The 23,742-nt window shown below is 41.1% G+C and overlaps 1 protein-coding gene across 3 annotated transcripts in view; it reads left to right on the forward strand.

The window, feature by feature from the left end:
• LOC126281591 (proteoglycan 4-like) overlaps positions 1–23,742 on the forward strand; it is a 281,963-nt gene that overhangs the window by 76,058 nt on the left and 182,163 nt on the right. For all 3 annotated transcript variants that reach the window (XM_049980676.1, XM_049980677.1, XM_049980678.1), the window contains one exon: positions 22,924–23,043. In XM_049980676.1, the coding sequence (XP_049836633.1) occupies positions 22,924–23,043 (120 nt within the window). The remainder of the gene's footprint in view (positions 1–22,923; positions 23,044–23,742) is intronic.

The raw sequence follows: 23,742 nt of genomic DNA on the forward strand, positions 1-23,742 counted from the left end.
AGATAACATATAAACTAAAAAAGCAATATATCTATAAAAATTCCAATGGTTCTTAGTAACTCGCGTTCACCTACAGAAAATTGTAGGATACTGTCTGTGGAACATAGGGTTGCAGGTTCATCTACATCTACATCTACATGACTACTCTGCAATTCACATTTAAGTGCTTGGCAGAGGGTTCATCGAACCACAATCATACTATCTCTCTACTATTCCACTCCCGAACAGCGAGCGGGAAAAACCAACTCCTAAACCTTTCTGTTCGAGCTCTGATTTCTCTTATTTTATTTTGATGATCATTCCTACCTATGTAGGTTGGGCTCAACAAAATATTTTCGCATTCGGAAGAGAAAGTTGGTGACTGAAATTTTCGTAAAAAGGCCTCGCCGCGACGAAAAACGTCTTTGCTGTAATGACTTCCATCCCAACTTGTGTATCATATCTGCCACACTCTCCCCCCTATTACGTGATAATACAAAACGAGCTGCCCTTTTTTGTACCCTTTCGATGTCCTCCGTCAATCCCACCTGGTAAGGGTCCCACACCGCGCAGCAATATTCTAACAGAGGACGAACGAGTGTAGTGTAAGCTGTCTCTTTAGTGGACTTGTTGCATCTTCTAAGTGTCCTGCCAATGAAACGCAACCTTTGGCTCGCCTTCCCCACAATATTGTCTATGTGGTCCTTCCAACTGAAGTTGTTCGTAATTTTAACACCCAGGTACTTAGTTGAATTGACAGCCTTGAGAATTGTACTATTTATCGAGTAATTGAATTCCAACGGATTTATTTTCGAACTCATGTGGATCATCTCACACTTTTCGTTATTTAGCGTCAACTGCCACCTGACACACCGAACAGCAATCTTTTCTAAATCGCTTTGCAACTGATACTGGTCTTTGGATGATCTTACTAGACGGTAACTTACAGCATCATCTGCGAACTATCTAAGAGAACTGCTCAGACTGTCACCCAGGTCATTTATATAGATCAGGAACAGCAGAGGTCCCAGAACGCTTCCCTGGGGAACACCTGATATCACTTCCGTTTTACTCGATGATTTGCCGTCTATTACTACGAACTGTTACCTTCCTGGCAGGAAATCACGAATCCAGTCGCACGACTGAGACGATACCCCATAGGTCCGCAGCTTGATTAGAAGTCGCTTGTGAGGAACGGTGTCAAAAGCTTTCCGGAAATCTAGAAATACGGAATGAACTTGAGATCCCCTGTCGATAGCGGCCATTACTTCATGCGAATAAAGACCTAGCTGCGTTGCACAAGAGCGATGTTTTCTGAAGCCATGCTGATTACGTGTCAATAGATCGTTCCCTTTGAGGTGATTCATAATGTTTCAATACAGTATATGCTCCAAAACCCCACTGCAAACCGACGTCAATGATATAGGTCTGTAGTTAAATGGATTATTCCTACTACCCTTCTTAAACACTGGTGCGACCTGCGCAATTTTCCAGTCTGTAGGTACAGATCTATCGGTGAGCGAGCGGTTGTATATGAGTGCTAAGTAGGGAGCTGTAGTATCAGCGTAATCTGAAAGGAACCTAATCGGTATACAATCTGGACCTGAAGACTTGCCCGTATCAAGCGATTTCAGTTGCTTCGCAACCACTACGGTATCTACTTCTAAGAAACTCTTGCTAGCAGATGTTTGTGTTTCAAATTCTGGAATATTCCATTCGTCTTCCCTGGTGAAGGAATTTCGGAAAACTGCGTTCAATAACTCCGCTTTAGCGGCACAGTCGTCGATAACAGTACCATCGGCACTGCGCAGCGATGGTATTTACTGCGTCTTGCCGCTTGTGTACTTTACATACGACCAGAATTTCTTCGGATTTTCTATCAGATTTCGAGACAATGTTTCGTTGTGGAACCTATTAAAGGCATCTCGCATCGAAGTCCGTGCCAAATTTCGAGCGTCTGTAAATTTTTGCCCATCTTCGGGATTTCGCGCTCTTCTGAACTTCGCATGCTCTTTCCGTTGCCTCTGCAACAGCGTTCGGAACTTTTTTGTGTACCACGGAGGATCCGTTCCATCTCTTACCAATTTTTGAAGTATGAATCTCTCAATTGCTGTTGCTACTATATCTTTGAATTTGAGCTACATCTCATCTACATTTGCATAGTCAGTTCGGAAGGAATGGAAATTGTCTTTTAGGAAGCCTTCTAGTGACACTTTATCCGCTTTTTTTTTAAGTAAAATTATTTTGCGTTTGTTTCTGATGGATTTGGAAGAAACTGTATTGAACCTAGCTACAACGACCTTGTGATCACTAATCCCTGTATCAGTCATGATGCTCTCTATCAGCTCTGGATTGTTTGTGGCTAAGAGGTCAAGTGTGTTTTCGCAACCATTTACAAGCTACATGGGGCTAAATTGTTAGTGTAGGATGTAAGTTTTTACGTAGATAACTTAACATGGCAGATTTTATTTCATAACATCGGAGACGCATGATGGAGGTTCGAGCTCATAATGCAGTAAGTCGTCTTACTTTGTTTCTGTGATCACTGTTAGCTCACCTCCATCATTCGACTCCGATGTTATGAAATAAAATCTGCCATGTTAAGTTATTTACGTAAAAACTTACATCCTACAGTAACAACTTAGCCCCATGTAACTTTTCGTGCAGACAACCGCTAGACTCAGTACATATATTTCAACTGTGCATAAAATTCTTCCATATTCTTTAATGTAGTCTTCTTGTTGTTGTTGAAAGAAACCCCAAGGGACGATCCCTACTAACAGTTTTATCTTGTATTGCTGCTGAGGCCTCGACATCAGCGCATTCCTTTAACCCTGCAAGGGGAATAATCCTTTACTTCGTCATGGAAGCTTTTATATTACATAACGCAAGGGTTCATGGCCAATATTGGCGTCCTTGGGGACATTTGCTGTATCAGCAGTAGACCCTAGTGCAAACCATGTCTCTGTTCCTAAGGTTGTGTTACCTAACTTTTGACCATCATTAGTGGCTTTAAAACAACAAGGGGGGCGTTAGTACTGGAAAACTGCAAGGGAATTAATAAGTGTCTCAAACAGAAAATATGATATCCCATGTATATAGTGATTAAGTGCAACTTGTATCGACAAAAACATCAAACTTACAGAACAACGCATAACAGTTGGCCACTGAGCAATGCGAATAAATCAACAGACATAGCAGTTTACGCTTTGGGACGGGGCAACCGCCAAAATCGTGTCTAAAATATATAGGTTTCACCAAGGTAAAGACATTAGTATGCGAGGACGTACAAAAAGATCATGGAAGTAGAAATTTTCATAACAATTTTATCAGAGAAATTTTGGGGTATACCAGTAAATGAAGCAAAAAAAAAAAAAAAAAAAAAAAACCTCACCCTCTACAAGCTCCGTAACAAAAATTCTGCGGGTCCGTCTAATTTTAAACAGCTGTCTATAGATGTCATGACCCTGGAATATCAGTAATACCTCTCGTATTAAAAATTAATTAGAATAAGCATTTCTTGGTTCAAATGGCTCTGAGCAGTATGGGACTTAACATGTGATGTCGTCAGTTCCCTAGAACTTAGAACTACTTAAACCTAACTAACCAAAGGACATCACACACATCCATGCCCGAGGCACGATTCAAACCTGCGATCGTAGAGGTCACATGGTTCCAGACTGAAGCGCCTAGAAAACGCTCGGCCACGACGGTAGGATTAGCACTACTCGGAAAAATATACATTGCCTTGCTTCGAAAAATGTTAACTGCCCAAATCCCAATCAATACAGAAGTATGGGAGATACTATCTTTACCTTGAAGAATAAGTCTAACAGGGCTGCATGACTCACGTGCAAGGCAGATTTGTGTGTTGGTACTGCATCTTCTAAGTCCACCCTTATATCCTCGACCTGTTATACTTACTTGCCCTAACCCGCAGTGCTGCTGCACTACGCTGCACTGTAACGTATTAGCTCCGCCGATAAATTATCCTAAGACAACAATACTCTGTCACCTGTTAATGAATAGGAAATAAATATGGTGATATATTATCAAATTGTTGAGATCCAGAGTTATTTAATTTTTTTGCGTGATTCATTCGTTACATCAATTACAAAAGTTACTAATGTGTAGAATTTGTAGTTCACACATGTGCAAAACGAAGTTCCAATCAACACAGCGCAACCACAACATCTATGTATTCTTGTACTTATAATTATTAGCTGCCACAACACTTCTGCATTCTTTGAAGTATCAGTTGCGCACTCTTTCATGTGGGACTTTAACACCAAAACACCAGGAAAGTTTAGGATGCAAGGAATAAGTAACATGAAATTCTTCAGAAGACGAAGAAGAACTTAATCTGCCGTTATCACCAAGGCTATCCATGACAACACATTCGCAACACTGAGGCATTAAGAAACCAGTCTACATAGTCTCACTTATACACAGGAGCTGGAATGATGGAACATCAAACGATCCAAAAGATTCATATGGCTCTGAGCACTTTGAGACTTAACATCTGAGGTCATCAGTCCCCTACAACTTAGAACTACTTAGACCTAACTAACCCAATGACATCACACACATCCTTGCCCAAGGCAGGATTCGAGCCTGCGACCGTAGTGGTCTCGCAGTTCCAGACTGTAGCGCCTAGAACCGATCGGCCACACCGGCCTGAAACTTCAGTCTACTCTTCATCCTTATATAATACTGTTCTGAGTCCTCATCTGTGCATGGGTCCGTCAAAAATATAGTACCTCTGGGACTCAAACTTGGATTGCGATGCAATTTTCACCATCCTCACTTTAATAAAGATTCAAAACTTCTTATGTAGGTAGTTTTGAATCTTTATGTAGTCTCAACTCTACCATAGGTGATACACCCGTCTTCTTACTACGTCCTAATGGATCTTTCGAGCTGGAGAGCGCCAGACGAGGGGGGGTGGGGGGGGGGGGGGGCGTTTGGTGACTTTGGAACCAAGAATCTCTGTGTACTTAATCCCAAAACATGGTTCAGATTCAAGGAGAATGGTGCAGAGGAAGGAATGAAATCCACTACAGTTAAGTATTACTGATGTTACACATGGTTTCACTTTCCAACAGCTATGGCACACACAGATACTGTATTGTTACACTGCTAATGTCGAGAGCAGCAGGATATAAATACTTCTAGCAGAAAGTGAATCAAATTTTGCCACCAGTGGCTGAAGCACAAGTTAGCCCCCACGTTTATGGCATTGTGAACTGACTAAACAGTTCAGGTTTCTTAACCTGTTTAAGTCCGAAATGACTATTGAAACGTCCCCTTAGAACAATTATACAAGAAGAACAATCGTACAAGACTGTGCTTAAACTGGCACACAATATTTTTTTAGCGCAACGCAATCTGACTTTCAGTAATCCCTACAAGAGAAAGGCCCTGACTAACATTAACCTATACGTTTCACAAATCACTTACCTCATAAAAATTTTCGTTACTCAAGCTACTGCAATACAGCGAGCGCCACTACTGCCAGCTAAATAAAAGATTCAAACTACGGAACTCACTAACTACTGATAGGCACAGTTAGCAAATGAAAGATTTTAATAGAGAACAAACAATGTATTTACCTTAGTTGTCATAATATATATATATATATATATATATATATATATATATATATATATATATATATATATATATATCACATCATGACACCAATTCTTACAAATTTCAAAACTCCGCCATCTCTCTACCCATGTCCACCACTGCTGGCGGCTCACCTCCAAGTGCGCAACGCTACGCGCTGTTAGCATCCAGCTGCCGCTGCTCAACACTACAATGGCAGATAACAATGCAAACTAACCACAGACTGTGCACAGCACAGCCAGTGATTTTTCATACCGAGCGCTATGTCGCGTTACCAATAAGAAAACCTAAACAGCCTACTTACATAGCCCCCATGCTCCCCACAAAAAATTTTTACAAATTGTTTTGGGCAGTGGCCAATAATGATTTGATAAAATTGTTCATAATTACTATAACAAAGATATCAAATGCACACACTTATTGATACAATGTTGGCCAGAAGCTACAATTTTCTCACAGTCTATAAAGACAGTCCTGATCGTTCATCACAGTAAAATTGCAGTGTTTTTTTTTTTCAAAGTCTGAGCAATAAAAGAAATTGCACTTGGAAGTAGTGGATTTCTAAGCAGTCTTGAAGAAGTAGAGTTGTCCTTCCAACGAAAGACAGTGCTGACTCTAGAGATGCAGACAGGTAATGGGACACAGCAGTCAGTCGACATTGAAGACTATCGATAGGTAGGTAATCACAGAGCAGACCCACTGTAGTCCTTGTAGAGATTACTATTGGTGGGCCACCAGAGGTGCAGACCCACTGCAGTCCTTGTAGAAATAATGGTATTGGTGGGTCATCAAAAGTGTAGACCCACTGTAGTCCTTCTAGAGATGGCCAGCAGCCATCTGTTTGACTGTGCAGGCGCACAATCACTATTGAAGAGTTTTGCGGATAATATAGCAAGTCTATAACCACCGCTTGTGCCCTCACAAAAATTGTTTTTGAAATGTCCTTAGAACCAGCAATGCTGTTATCCAGTCCCTTACTGAATTATTAACACACGTGCAAACACTATCAGTCCCTACTTCTCACATATTTTCCATATACTATGACCAACAGAAATGTGTGCAGTGAAATGTAACTTACAAGTTACTTAATTTGATGAACAGGTGTCAATTACAATTTTATAACATGAGAATACAATAACAAAGGTACAAAATATATCATTAAGGAACAAAATAGTACAGATAACATTTGCAGTAATACAGGCTTTACAAAAGAATTGAAATAACAAATACATCAGTGTTACAGGAGTTATGACATAAGTAAATATATAAAAGATCAGAATAACTTTTGACACATCAACTTCACACATGAGCATTAAAACAAAACACAATAAATAATGTTTGAACATATTTACAAAGAAAATAACATAGTATTAGAAAAAGTCTACAACATAAATCTTATTAGCTAAACACTTAAAGACAGGAAAAAGACAAATACACAAGGGTACATAAACACATAGAGGGATAATACGAAAGGAAAGGACAGGGTTTGTTTTACTGCAGTATTTTGCACAGAGATCTCCCGTAATTCATCATTAATCCCAAAAAGTCCTATCTAAACCAGCTTTCTGTATTCTGTTCACATCCTCTTTCAAAAATAGTTTTTCTCCACTGTACGCAACTTTTATGGCCAAACCATTTTCTTAAAGCTTCTCAATGATTTTCTTCCAATTCATCATAGTTAGTTTCTTATATAGTCTACCCCCTCTTAAGCTAACTTAAATCTACTGAGCTCAGATGCTAAACTAAGGGACGAGGCAATGCAGCAGCACAAAACAATTAACACAAACAGCAATGATAAAAAAAATGGAAATAGGCAAAAAAAGGCACCAATATTACAACTAATATAAGGCAATGCGCAGCAAACAAGAAAAATAAATCAGTAATAAAATTGGCTTAACCTAGTAATACAAAGTGACATTCAGTAGCACTATGAATGGCAAACAGCAGCAGCAAATGCTATAACTTATACCTAAACATGACAAAGCTCAATCAGCAAAAATGTTACACTAAAGACAACAATGCAGATAAGGACAATGTCTATTCGCATCTTAATGTCTATGCAATTAAAGTGGTGCAACACAAAAACTAATGCTACAACAAATTACCAAGTACTTGAAAAGAAAATTATATATACAGTTACTGTTATTAGTCGCTTTTTATTGCTCTTTCCATTCCAAGACCTCCTTTTTCGAAGAATGTGGATCATAAAATAATTATTTAATAGACCTGTCGACAGAAAGTGTTCACATTAGCAAATACTTTTAATTTTATAAAACCAATGCTGCAACACAGCTGGAAAACAGATATCAAATGAAATAAGCAACTATGGACAAAGCATAAAAATATCATTCAATAGTCATGTGACATTTCATGAGTTAGTACAAATTCTCTCAACTCTCGTAGAAAGACGTTTGTCATTATCAGGTGTACAGAAGTAAGTAAGTATATTTTCCAAGTAATGAGCGTGTTGTTTTTGCGACGCTTTCTACAAAGGAATGTCAATAGATAATGGCCTCCTTTTTTTTCACCTGTGCCTCTGAAAGGCACACACTAATGGCTTTCTTTTGTCAGGTGGTTGTCGCGCAGCTGGGTGCCCACGACGCATTACGTGCAGGTGGTCACTTAACTGTCTTACCGAAATATTTACGACACCAGTTTCCGCTACAGTGACAATCTCATATAAAAAATTTCACAGGTCAAGAATTTGCGTTACAAATCTGCAGAAACAAAATCCTATAAATATAACAGTGTCCAAAAAATTTTCGTCGGCATTGTAATAAATTCACGCATTTACATACATTTCATAACTCTTAAAGTACGATTCTTTGTTTCCAACAACCTTTTTCACAAACCAGAGTCCCTAACCTCTACTCATTATTTCTTACCTTATTCGTCGACACTTCTTCAATATTCCATCATAACAGATAAATAGCATAATCAAATAACTCATATATCATCAGCTTATTGATCATAAACATACCGCAACAGCATAATACATATAGTCATCGTAATAATAACATCATAACACCTCAGTCAACTCTCTAAATCGTCGTAGATTCCTCCAATAATTTCAAAACCTAAAAAAATTCTCTGCTCATGTCAAAAGTGTCAACTACTTCAAACGTACTTTAAAAATCATAATCCCATACCAAATACATCATTCAAAGCTCTCATAGTATAACAATGGTTCCGAAAAAATATGAACAGTTCACAAAGTACAGACAAATACAATTTCATAAGTGTGACGTTATCCAACGGTGTAATTACGTAAACATCTGTCACTGATGAAGTAAAATAAATGTTTGTCTCTCTCAGTTAAATGACCAGATAGCTGTGTAATTTATGTTTTAGAGAAATATGGTACCGATGTGTAAAGTTGTATAAGTAAATACGATATCAGCTAGGGCTCCTTGTGCTTGTTAAAAACATGGTACACAAAGTAAGCGTGTACCCCCTGAGGATTAATGTAATTATGTCCTCAGGTGTTACAGATTACAGCAATGGAATGAAATGTATCACGGAAAACCTTTGTATCATTGTACTTCAAATATCTTTAAAAATAAATGTTTTAAGTACAAAATTAGTCACTCAAATACGCGTACTGTAGCGCTAAACTGTGCGTCGTGTTGTAAGATAATCTCTGTGGAAGTGTCGTAGTTATCGTCCTCCGAAAGCTAAGTTCTGCAGAAGTCAATGTACTTACCTCATGATAAACGAAAGTGAAATGCTTTGGGTATAGGTATCTTAGTTATTACGTGCCTTACAGTTATCAAGAAAGTGCTATAATGTAACGTATTGTTGTGCTACGATAAAGGCTGTCTCATTGTAGCTATACCACAAAGTTACTACTAAAACATGTTTTCCTTTCCGGTAGAATTCAGAAATACTGTGCAGATATAAAACAGATACACCGCAAAAGCAACAATGTAAATCGTGTCACATATTAGTAGCGTCGTGATACAATCGTGTAGCTATCAGAGAAACCAAATGCTAAGTCATCTTTAATCTCACAGAATGTACTTTAAATCCAGAATGTATTTTCAAGTAAACCAAAATGTTGCATTAAAATCTCATTAGCAGCACCAGTATTAGTCTCTGACGATGTTTCAAGCATTATCAGACAGAAGAATGTTCGCTGAAACATTCTGTGCATCATGAACCTAGTGCTCCTTAAACAAAATATCTGAGCAAGGGTTTGTGTATTATTTTCCATTTATAATTAGAGAGGCACTTAGGGCTTACCGATCAGTTATCCCACTGTGCATACTTCGAGGTCTGTATTTCATCGTTAACTAAACTGGTACCGATTAATGCTATATCGCGTAATGTCAGATCCTCATACTTTCGTGCTACGATCCTTAGCAAGTTGTCTGTTGCTTATAAGTTTTTATGCAGTCTTTGGAATTTGATACTTCATTATCCATATACATGCGGTAATAATACATGTTCCCTTCATATTAATGTACCCACTGCTATGTGAGGGTCCGCAGCTCGTGATCGTGCGGTAGCGTTCGGGCTCCCCGCGCCCGGTTTCCCGGGTTCGATTCCCGGTGGGGTCAGGGATTTTCTCTGCCTCGTGAAGACTGGGTGTTGTGTGATGTCCTTAGGTTAGTTAGGTTTAAGTAGTTCAAAGTTCTAGGGGACTGATGGCCATAGATGTTAAGTCCCATAGTGCTCAGAGCCATTCGAACCACCATTTTGCTATGTAAAGCGTCAGTGTGCCAAGCCACTTATAGGTGGCGGAATGAAGTTTCACGTACATTTCGTAATAATACAATCTTCGCTCACACTAATGTTACCACTGCTATGTACGGCGCGGCGTCAGTGTGCACTACTCATTTGCAGGCGGCAGGTGGCAAGCTATCCGTGGAGGTTACATAAACTGCGTTTGCAGATGCAGTAAACAATGCAGTCGTTGTCGTAATGCGGAAACTGATCAGGTTATCTGACGTCCAAAAGGGCAAAATAGTTGATTTGGGGCTAAAAGTGGAAACACTTCGAAACGGCTAAGTTATTAAACCTTTCTCGTTAAGCCGTGGTTAAAGTACATCGTGTATGGCAAAATGTCGATATCCGAAATTGCCACCGAGGCAAATGTAGGTGTATCACTGGTCTTAGATGACAGGGATGGACGACGGCTGCAGAGTTGTGTTAAGCGAGAATAAACGTGCATATGTTGAGCAACTGACGGCCAGAGTGAGTCAACGGCTATCAACAGTGTCTCTTCCAGGACCGTTCAGGAAACGTTGATGCGTGTCCAGACGGATAAGGGACGTTATTGGGGGGGGGGGGGGGGGGAAATGTTTTCGTGACAATTCTTGGGTGATCTCGTACTTGTGGAAGGCACATAAGGTTAACACAAGTAAGCATGTATCCTTGGGGAGTATATTCATCCTTTTGATGGGTAATTATGTTTCTGTGACTATAAATTTTATTTCACATTTGTATGTACAAACTGATAAACTGAAACGGGATGAAAAGGGAACATTTACTTTACATGGAGGCTGGTGCATGTTAGCTAAATAGTTCAAATGGCTCTGAGCACTTAACTTCTGAGGTCATCAGCCTCCAAGAACTACTTAGAACTACTTAAACCTAACTAACCTAATCACATCACAGACATCCATGCCCCAGGCAGGACTCGAACCTGCAACCGTAGCGGTCGCGTGGTTCCAGACTGTGGTGCCTAAAACCGCTCGGCCACTACGGCCGGCGTAGGTTAGCTCATGATAGCTGTAGGTCGGAATCATAAGGTGAAGTTGATTCTTAATGACTATCGTAATGGACCAAACAACAATACTAGCAAGCTATACACCCAATCATGAATCTGTGTCATTGCAAGCCCACGAGAACCATCACATATTTGGGTATACGCAACGAAGACTGGATCTAATCTAATCTAATACAATGTAACAATTGAGCACAAACATTTATACAGATGGTACTGTGCGGTTATTAAATTTATTAATTTACTGCGATGGTGACACAATATTCTCATATAGAAACATTTTTTACTTTATTGCCGAACTTCTGTTGTGTGTGAATTGGTGCTTATGGGTGCTCAATGCCGATGTTTCCTGGTGTCCAGCACAATGCCAGAAAATTCCCCAGTTGATATAGTGGGAGGAGTGGATCCTACAAGGTCTGGACTGCTTTATTTGCTGCGTACCAACGTTACAACGAGTGGAGTATACATATAGAATCCGAACGGACATGAAATTTAGTACTCGAAGAATATCTCATCTGCTCCACTGCACGCAAGACCACAGACAATTCTGCATTAACCAGAGTAAACGCTTGTACAGTTGGACCTTGAGGACACTCTCTGGGAGAACAACTAACAGAAACCCAGTGTTTCGACTCATCTGCAAAAAACAGTTATATAGTCGGTGTTGCTCAGATAAAACGTGAGAAAATATCGCTTTAAAAACGGAAGTAAGAGTGGTATCCGTCCTGTGCCGCACAAATTCTAACATCACTCAGGACTTCTCCAGTAACCAGGGCGGCAGACTGTTAAAATTCTGGATTTCGGGCCGTACTGGCCAATCATCGAAGGACCGCAGCGCACGCTGCTTGCGGATCCCAAACGGCACTGTGGCTCGTGGACGGTTGGAAGATAGGCGCTCCAAAGGCAGACAAGCAACGTATGCTGCGCCTAGTGAGGTCTGTGCTGCAAGTAACTTACACTCCCGATGAACCAGGAGTACCCGCCGCCAGTTGGTAAACGGCTGTTCCACGGCCTCAGCACAGGGCTGGGTATGGGTCTGGTCCTATAAGCGCACATGTCGCCAGCAACAACACATCGTGGTGGAGAGCGTCAATGATCTTCAGATAGCAAGACCTCGATGATCCGTACATCATGCACCGTAGTCCAGCTGCGAACTCACGTAACCCCAATAAAAATGGCGGGATGCGCCCTGTCCGCTCCCCAAGACCTGTAGCTAAGGGTCTTTGAGATATTCAGTGGTTTCACGGTTCTGGTATTCAGGACTCTCAGGTGTGGCAAACACGACACCTCCATCCAATAGGTAATTCTCAATCGAAAATAAAGCTCAGCATCATCCCTAAAAAGAAATCCTCAATCTAATCTCTTATTTCTCGAATTTCGTCTCTATGTTTCGGAATACTCCTGTGTTTCAGAAAATATACAGCACCATGAAACGTCAAATGAAACTGCTTCTGAGAGTAGTCCCTTCCAGGAACCTCATCATTATGGAAGCCATAACTAACCACCTTTCTTCTGGGTTAAAATAATTTTATGCAAGTGATCCCTCGATTGGCTTGATTTCGAAACAATTTATAACGTAATTACCTTGAAGTTCCAACACAGTTCATTGTCTTTCGTTTGCTAAGTACAAACTTTATCCCCTGTTGCAGAACCAACAACACCAACACCAACAGTAGTCACCACAGTTTCATCCACGAATGGGTCACAATTGAAACCTTCTACCTCAGAAGTAACGACGGCTGCAGCAGCACAGACAACTCCCGCACAAGGTACACATATTGTTTTCTTTTACCACTTTTACTGATGGAGCTCCTACTGACATACCTTGCATATCTCAACAGATGATACCACTTCTTATCTAACAAACATTACAAGGGCTACAATGGTCAGCAATATATGAGTAACAACACCACTGTTGTTGTGTAGTGTAACATTCAGTTAACCATTTACACAAATAGTTCACTTCATTGTGCAAATATAAAATCAGTGATAATATGAACTTACGAATTCACCGTGACTGGCACATCGTTGTAAATAGTCGATTGCAATATCAAATGAAGGAATTATGAAACTACATTTCTGTCCCTACTGGTTTAACCAGCGGTAGAGAGTGATAAAATCGCTACACGTATTTGTATATTGTACTTTGTGCAGTTCCAAGGCAACTCATACGATTTTACAGTGTAGTGTAGTTGAGAAGTTAACTACCAACATATCTCCCATTAGTCAACATTGAGATGGACCTCACCAGTCCCAGAGTCCCAGGGTGGTGTGTCCTGGTGAACACAGCGTATCCTGAAAAATGTACTGTCATTGACCATACATGAGGGTGTATAATCGGTATCCATCTGCATTCCAAGCAACTTGCACTCTCGAAAACTTGATGTGACAAACTTTCGAGGGTGATGGTGGTCAGTAAATGTATCAGTTTGAGATAAGTTATCCCGATCCAGAAACTACCGTCTCGAAAATAATAGGCGATAATTCTTCTGATACCTCTGACAGTTGAGTCTAAGACATAATGCTACTATTTTAGCTATGATTGTAGGATAGAAAACTTTCAGAGATGACAGTACGCACCAAGACAAAAGACAATTTCCAGGAAACGTGGGTTCTAAAATGTGAGCTTTAAGAGCATTTACCACTTGTTCATCTTCGCAACTATGAAACACATCTCGTCTTTTGAATAAGTGCTCATCACCCTTGACGTGTAGATTTTAGTGTCAAAGATTAGTAGGTTATTTTTTTCTACTTGTAGCAAATGTGATTAACAGTACTGAGGATGAACAGTTGCTCAAAACTGTTGAGGTATGCATTCAGAACTCACATTTACCAGACTTTTTATCTTTTCTTGGTCCATACGATCATCTTTGGACGTTTTCTATCCTAAAATTGTAGCAACAACTGTACCAGTGCATTATTTCCACAGTCAGAGGTAGCAGTGATTATCGCTCGTACCTTTTGAGTTATTTGTTTCCATACCAGACTCCCTTACGGCAAATAAGTACTTTCGCTCTTCCCTGTCACCCCTTAGTGTTGGTAACATCTTCACGGAGACATTCTGCGTCAGTACTGTACTGGACTTTGTACCTTAAACATGACGTCACCAGTCACACCAGTTTCTATCAGCTCCCCTAATCAATATCCCTTTCTTGAAAATGAACAGTCTAAGAGCTTTTAAGGAAAACGCGAACCACATATTTAGTGTGTTGACCTCACTGAACTCTCCTATCATTACCAAAACTTCTCATCTCAGTAATGTTGTGGACATAAATAATGGGAACTCACCGCTTTGGAATATTTCTCTATAGTCCACCTATAGCCTCCTTTAACTTTTTCTGGCTGTGTAGGTTTATTATAGATAAGATGAAAGTTGGCTGGAAGTCCGGCAGTTGAGTCTATCCGTAGTATCGAAACATCCTGTGTCCGCGTTAAATCTAGCCATGGCTTCCGTTTTGAATAAAATTCAACAGGATTGGTTGCCGTAGACACTGGACATATGAAGTTTCCATCGTCTGTCGTGCAATCTCTTGCGACTGGGGCATTAAATTGCTCCTAAAAGATGGAACAGTCAGCAATGATCAGTACCATGACGACGCAGAAACCAACGGTAGCAACTGTGTTAGAACCACACAATGTGTATCTATCTGACATACGGCATTTAACAGATAAAATATCATGATGATCTCTCCACTGGTGAAAGATTCTTGATTAGGCCCCCATTTGGATATCTAGGAGGGGGGAGGAAACTGACAAAAGGGAACTGAGCATGAGAAAAACACAAAGACTCAATCTACATATGGCGGTATCAGTAAAGTAAAATGGTAAGAACGTAAGATTTTCTGGTGAGACGAAAGTAGGGTAAAGTCAACAGCAGCAATAAATAGTGAATGTGAGGGTAGGACAAGAGGCAACTACCGTGAGATGTTTAGTGATAGGGCTGTTCTCATCGGATTTGACAGCAAACCAGAACGACAGTTCAGGTAAAAATGGCAGTACTGCAAGCTTCATAACAAGAGATAGTGGAAGTACGTGAGGATGTTTAAAGGGTGTTTCAGTACGTAAAGGAAAATGAAAATATAATAAACGTAGTGGATTGGAATGTGGTTGTAGAGGATGCAATAGGAAAAAAGGTTATGGAGAAGTAGGGGCTTAACAGTAGTAATGACAGAGAAGGAAATTCTGCACAAGATTTCAAATTGTAGTATCGAATAGTCAGTTCAAGAATCAGAGGGAGTAGTATAGTTGGTACATACCCGGTGACAGGCGAAGACTGCAGCTGAAACACATCAGAGAGAAATCAGATACAGTATAGTAAGGTGAGCCCACAGTATTAATTAATGATGAAGAGTAGTCTAAAGTTTAAGAGAATCGGCCAAAAAAATCTGTTTGGAAGTATGTGGGATACTGAAGTGTTGAGGAGTAATGAGACGCATTTGAAATTCGCTAAAGGCATGAATTTTTCGATGAGGAATACCAACATACGTCGATCAATTGAAGAGGCGAGGACTCCTCAGAAATGGGCAGTCACAGATGTTGTACATCCATAGCTACAAGGAAATTAGTTGTGAAGGAACCTCGACAATAGAAGAAAGATTTCATTTGACCGAAAAAAGAAGGGATAATCAATGACAGTGCTATGGCGCTGGATTGTTGCAAACGTCACAGCGGTTGTGTGTGGTCTGACATTGGCATGCTGAAGGAGAGTGTGTTCGATGTGTTGATGAACTCGTTGAAAAATTCACTTACAGGAAAATCTTGGATGTACATATAAAACCTCTAGGTAAAAGACATTTGGTAGTAAAACAAACACGCATATCATTGTAATATATGGTTATGTTATTGTAATATTCTATTATGTAGTTTGAAGGATAATATACTAAACTACTCAGTAACTTCATTTATGATATCAATAGACAAATGTGTAGAAGTGGAGCTACCTGAAACAAATTGGGTCCTTTTTAACACCAAGGTTTAGAGTGAATGTGCAAAATAAACATGGTCGTAGGATTAGAAGAGCTCTTGATAACTTGAGATAAAATGAGGCAGAAGGGAAAGTCAACATTCCATCGGAATTTCTAAAATAGTTTGCGGTAATAGCAAGCAAACGACTACTCAAGTCGATCTACACCTACGTGATTACTCTGCTATTCACAATAAAGTGCCTAGCACAGGGTTCAATGAAGTACATTCAAGCTGTCTGTCTGCCATTCCACTCTCGAACGGCGCGCGGGAAAAAAAAACACTTGAAATTTTTCTGTTTGAGCCCTGATTTATTTTATCGTGATGATCAGTTCTTCCGATGTACGTGGGTGCCAACAGAATGGTTTTGCAATCGGAGGAGAAAACTAGTGATTGAAATATCATGAGAAAATCCTGTCACCACGAAAAACGCCCTTGTTTAATGATTGCCACGAAAATTCACGAATCATGTCTGTATCACTGTCTCCCCTACTTCGCGATAGCACAAAAGAGCTGCCCTTTTTGTGCTTTTTCGATGTCATACGTCAGCCCCATCTGATACGGATCCCACGCCGTACAACAATACTCCAGAACAGGGCGGACAAGTGTTGTTTAGGCAGTCTCTTTAGTAGACCTGTTGCACCTTCTAAGTGTTTTGCCAATGAATCTCAGACTTTAGTTGGCTCTACTTACAACATTACCTATGTGATCTTTCCAACTTGGGGCACTTGCAACTGCAATACCTAAGTATTAAATTGAATTTACTACCTTCAGATTTCTGTGACTTACCGCGTAATGGAAATTTAGAGCATCTCTTTTAATACTCATGTGAATAACTTCACACTTTTCTTTGCTCAGAATAAATTGTCAATTTACGCACCATACAGATATCTTATTTAAATCATAATGCAAGTCGTTTTGGTCATTTGATTACTTTACAAGACGGTAAACGATCATCTGCAAACAATCTAAGATAGCTACTGAGATAGTCTTGGATGTCGTTACTATAGATCAGGAAGAATACAAGGCCTATAACACTTCCTTGGGGAACACTGGATATTATTTCTGTTTTACTCTATGAATATCCGTTTATTACTACGAACTGTGACCTTTCTGACAGGAAATCACGGATCCAGTCGCACAATTGAAGCGATATTCCACAGGCACGATGTTTGGTTAGAAGACGCTTCTGGGGAACGGTATCGAAAGCCTTCTATAAATCTAAAAATACACAATCAATTTGACATCCCCTGTCAATAGCACTTATTACTTCATGAGTATTAAGAGCTATTTGATTTTCGCAAGAACGATATTTTCTGAATCCGTCGTGACTGCATGTCAATAAATCTTTTTCTAAAAATGGCTCTGAGCACTATGGGACTAAACATCTGTGGTCATCAGTCCCCTAGAACTTAGAACTACTTAAACCTAACTAACTTAAGGACAGCACACAACACCCAGTCACCACGAGGCAGAGAAAATCCCTGACCCCGCCGGGAATGGAACCCATGAACCCGGGCGTGGGAAGCGAGAACGCTACCGAACGACCACGAGCTGCGGACGAATCGTTTTCTTCGAGATACTTCATAATATTGGAGGTATGAATAAAACAACGCCTTCAGTCACAACTTTTTCGTGTTTTGTTAACTACACGATGCAATTCGGACCCTGTGGGTCTATCTTCAGGTGTAATTTGTTTTAATACATGTTTTATATCTTCTCTTGAATGAGGTGAAATGCATATTCCTGTAGCGAAGAAGTTTAATGTTAGGTTATGAATTTCCTAAATCTAACGCGGAAAATGTGTGCGAAATAGTGGAAAATGAACAGTGTTAATTTACCACATAATCCATGGAAACCATTTTTAACGTTTTAGCATAATGCTCGAATACAGTATATGTTCCAATACCCTATTGCAAATCGACGATAGTGATATGGGCCTGTAATTCAACGGACCACTCCTAATTCCCTCTTTGGGTATTGGTTTGACATGAGCAATTTTCCAGTCTTTAGGTACGGATCTTTCTGTGAGCGAGCGGTTGTACATAACTGCTAAACATGGAGCTGTTGTATCAGCATACTCTGAGAGGAAGCTGACTGGTATACAATCTGGACCGGAATCCTTGCTTTTATTAAGGGATGTAAGGTGCTTTGCGGCCATGAGGATATCTATTTCTATGTTTCTCATCTTGTCAGTGGCTCTTCATTCGAATTCAGGAATATTTACTTATCACCTTTGCTGAAGGAGTTTCGGACAATCGTGTTTAATACCTCTGCCTTAGTGGCACTGTCATCAATGACTTCAGCGTTGTTATCGTGCAGTGAAGGCACTGATTGCGTCTTGCCACTGGTGTGCTTTATGTATGATCTGAGTCTCTTTGGGTTTTCTGCCACATTTCGAGACAGAGTTTCGTTGTGGAAATTATTGATAGCATCTCGCATTGAAGTACGCTGTATATTTCGAACGTCTGCAAAACTTTGCAGTCTTTAGAATTTTGCGTTCTTTTAAATTGGGCATGCTTTTTTCGCTGCATCTGCAACAGCAATCTGACACCTTTTGTGTAGCATGGGGGATCAGTACCATCACATATTAAATTATGTGGAATATATCTCTCAATTGCTGTCGGTGCTGTATCTTTGAATTCATTCCACCACTTCTCTACTCGGAGTGGCCGAGTGTTTCTAGGCGCTACCGTTTGGAACCGCGCGACCGCCACGGTCGCGGGTTCGAAAACTGCCCCGGGCATGGACGTGTGTGATGCCCTTAAGTTAGTTAGGTTGAAGTAGTTCTACGTTCTAGCGAACGAATGACCTCAGAAGTCAATTCCCATAGTACTCAAAGCCATTTCAACCATTTTATAACTTTTCTACTCTTACGTGATCAGATAGGATGGAGGTAACCTCTATTTTAGAATGGCGTTAAGAGCATTTTTATCAGCTTCTTCAAACAGACACACTATTTTCGTTTCTTTTTTATGGTTGTAGGAGTTACGGTATTCAGCCTGGCAGCTACTGCCTTGTGGTCGCTAATCCCTGTATTCGTCACGATGCTGTTTATTTATCAAGGATTATTTTTTGCTAAGAGGTCAGATATGCTTTCGCAACCATTTATGCATCGAGTGAGCTCATGTACTAATTGTTTAAAATAATTTTCTGAGAAAGCATTTTAGGATGACTTTTTGTGCCTGCCGCCGGCTTTAAACGTATAATTTTTCCAGCATATCGAGCCGTATAAGTGGGGTACCTATTTGAAATAAGACTCAAGTTTTCTTTGAACTGTTCAGTAACTATACCTTCTGAGTCGGGGGGTTCGGTAAAACGACCCAATTAATAGTTTAGTTCTATTGTCAAGTATAACCTCTTCCTCTACTATTTCGCAGGAACTATCTACTTAAATTTCTGTACCAGGCGAACTACTTCTGACAGCAATAAGTACTCCACCACCAATTGCATTTAATCTATCCTTTCTGAACACTGTTAGATCGTTAGAGAAAATTTCGGCTGAACTTGTTTCCGGCTATAGCCAGCTTTCTTTACCTATAACTATTTGAGCTTCAGTGCTTCATATTATGACTCGGAGCTCTAGTTCTTTCCCAACACAGCTACGACAACTTACAGCTACAATACCGATCGTTTCTACAACTAATTTGCTGTGATTTACCTGCCCCATTTTAGATGGACGCCATTTGGGTGGTTACCCGTGGCAGTGTAACTTAAAAAACCGCCCACTTCTTTCCACACAGCCCCCGCTACCAGTTTAGCCGCTTCCTGTGTGTAGTGGACTCCTGACCTATTAAGCGGAACCGGAAAATCCTACACCCGATAACGAAGTCAAGGAATCTGAAGCCTACACGGTCACAGAACCGCCTAAGCCTATGGTTCAAACCCTCAATTCGCCTGTGCACCAAAGGACCACAGTCGGTTCTATCGACGATGCTGCAGATAGTGAGCTGCAACTTAATCTCGGAAGAAAGACTTGCAGCCTTTAGCATTCCTGCTAGCCGCTCGAAACCAGAGAGAATCTCCTCCAATCCAAAGCAACATACGTCATTGGTACCGGCATGAGCCACCATATGCAGTTGGCTGCACCCAGTACTCTTCATGGCATCCGGAAGGAGCCTTTCCACATCCGGAATGACTTCCCCCAGTATGCACATGGAGCGCACACTGCCCTCCTTCCCCTCCTTGGCAGCCCTGTTCCTAAGGGGCCCCATTACGCGCCTAACAGTGGAGCTCCCAACTACCAGCATCCGGCCGCGGTGGTCTCGTGGTTCTAAGCGCGCAGTCCGGAACCGTGCGACTGCTACGGCCGCAGGTTCGAATCCTGCCTCGGGCATGGATGTGTGTGATGTCCTTAGGTTAGTTAGGTTTAAGTAGTTCTAAGTTCTAGGGGACTAATGACCACAGGAGTCCCATAGTGCTCACATCCATTTGAACTACCAGCAAACCCACCCTCTGTGAACGCCTCTGGAAGAGGTTGGACGACGGAATCGAGCTCAGAGACATCGTCGGCTACAAATAACGCCTGCAACCTCTTAGTCAAACTAACCGGAGAATCCATACGATCGGCCCCTCACAAAGTATTTCACTGCGTGCCAGACTTTGAAATTATCTCCCAGTCGACCACGGGTGAGGGCTGAACCTCGGTGCAGGCAGAACCCAGGAGGGTCACAGCAGTGGACTGAATGGGGGACACGTGGGACGTGCTCGAAGTCTCTCACGTACCAGCATCCGCCCGCCCATAGTGATGTCCCTTGGCAGCAGCCTCAAGCTGTGTGATGGAAGCCAATGCAGCCTGGAGCTGTGAGCAAAGGATCGCCAATTCTGTTAGCATATGTTGACTGCAATGACAGTTCCTGTTACTGCAGTCGCTCCCGCTTGAAGCTCGTAAAAGTATGCAACAAGCGAACGGTGTACTCGCCTTCTTAGCAGCAGTTGTTCTGTCCCTGGTGGTCGATCCGACACTGAGCTATACTAACCAAAACAAACAAAAGGCTGTATGATGCAATGTGTAAAATGTATGATTCTGGCAACTTACCATAAGGCTTTAGGAAAATATCATCCACGCAATTAAGGGCACATAAGTGCGAAAAATCTTGTACAATAAACTGAAAAGGTCAAGCATCCAAGCTGCAGACGAGACTAATATTCAGAAAATTGAAAAAGAAAACTGAGAATCTGTTAGGTGACGTTAAGTTTGGGGTTAGAAAAAGTAAGGGCACCACAGTGTCATTTTGCATGTTGTATTTGATAATGGAAGCAAGACTGAAGAAAAATGAAGACACGCTCAAAGGATTTGTCGACATAAGCGAAGCATACAGCAATGAAAGTGGGTGTAACATATTCGAATTTACTGAAAAATTAAAAAAAAAGGCGATAATCTGAGAAGAATAATCTAGCGCTGGAGAAGCATTTGTGACTGCCCGCATCACAAGACGAATGACTTATAATTTAAAAAAGAAATATATGCAGATAATTCCACTAGTGTTCACCTGCAGGAAATGTAGGATACTGCCTGTGAAACGTAGGGTTCCAGGTTCCAGTCCACAACGCAATAAATCATGTTACTTTGTCTCCGTGATCAATGGTAGCTCAACTCCATCATGTGGCAAAAATCGTATGCAATAAAAACTACCAGATTAAGTTATTTACGTAATAACTTACATCTTACAGTAACAATTTAATGCCGTACTTTTCGTGATGACAACCGCTGAACTCAGTAAATGTATTACAACCGTGCATAAAATTTTCTCGTATTCGCTCACACAGCCGCATTGTCTGTTGAAGAAGTAAACTAGAAGGAATGATCCATATGAACATGTTCAACTTGTGTTGCTACAAAGGTATTAGTATCAACGTTCTCATGTAATCCTGCAAGGGTATAAATCCTCTACTTCATAACAGACGCTTTTGTACTACAGAACGCAAGGGTTTATGGCCAAATTTGCATCCTTGCTAACATTTGCTTTAAGAAAATCAGATCCCGGCGCAAATCATATTTCTGTCCCTAAGGTTGCCTCACCTAATGCTTGAGACTCAACAGTGCCTTTACAACAACGGGTGCGTTAGTATCTGAACACTGCAAAAGCAATTAACACCTGACACAGACAGAAAATGTGATATCCATTGCACGTAGTGATTAAGTGCACATAGCATCTACAAAAACATCAACCTTAAGGAACAACAAGAAACCAGTAGTCTACTGAGGAAATCGGATAAATCAGCAAAAGTAGCGGATTGCGCTTTGGTGCCAGGCAACTACTAAAATCGTTTCTCCAATTCACAGGTTTTATCAAGGTCCATTCATTTGTACGCTATGATGTAGAACGAGATCATAGAAATACAAATGCTAAGAAACAATTTTAATATAGAAACTCTACACAGTTTGGACTTTATGGACGAATGGCAATGATACGTCAAATGAAACTCATAGTGAAAGTAGTCCCTTCCAGGAACCTCCTCATTATGGAAGCCATAGCTGACCATCCTTTTTCTGGATTAAAATAAATCCTACAAATGGCTTGATTTACAAACAATTCATAATGTACTTGTAATTACCTACTACTTCCAACACAGTTCATTGACTTCTGTTTGCTAAGTACACACTTTATCCCCTGTTGCAGAACCAACAACACCAACGCCAACATTAGTCACCACAGTTTCATCCACGAATGGGTCACAATTGAAACCTTCTGCCCCAGAAGTAACGACAGCCGCTGCAGCACCGACAACTCCCGCACCAGGTACACATTTTGTTTTCTTTTGCCGCTTTTACTCATACAAAGACAGCTCCGATTTATATACCTTGCATATCTCAACGGTTCATACCCCATAACATCTAACAAAAATTAAAACGACTATAATGGTCAGCAAAATACGAGAAACAAGACCACTGTTGTTGTGTTGTATGACATATCAGTTAACCATGTACACAAATACACTCCTGGAAATGGAAAAAAGAACACATGGACACCGGTGTGTCAGGCCCACCATACTTGCTCCGGACAGTGCGAGAGGGCTGTACAAGCAATGATCACACGCACGGCACAGCGGACACACCAGGAACCGCGGTGTTGGCCGTCGAATGGCGCTAGCTGCGCAGCATTTGTGCACCGCCGCCGTCAGTGTCAACCAGTTTGCCGTGGCATACGGAGCTCCATCGCAGTCTTTAACACTGGTAGCATGCCGCGACAGCGTGGACGTGAACCGTATGTGCAGTTGACGGACTTTAACCGAGGGCGTATAGTGGGCATGCGGGAGGCCGGGCGACGTACCGCCGAATTGCTCAACACGTGGGGCGTCAGGTCTCCACAGTACACTGATGTTGTCGCCAGTGGTCGGCGGAAGGTGCACGTCCCCGGCGACCTGGGACCGGACCGCAGCGACGCACGGATGCACGCCAAGACCGTAGGATCGTACGCAGTGCCGTAGGGGACCGCACC

Source organism: Schistocerca gregaria, chromosome 7 (genome assembly GCF_023897955.1).
Source record: "Schistocerca gregaria isolate iqSchGreg1 chromosome 7, iqSchGreg1.2, whole genome shotgun sequence".
NCBI lineage: Eukaryota > Metazoa > Arthropoda > Insecta > Orthoptera > Acrididae > Schistocerca > Schistocerca gregaria.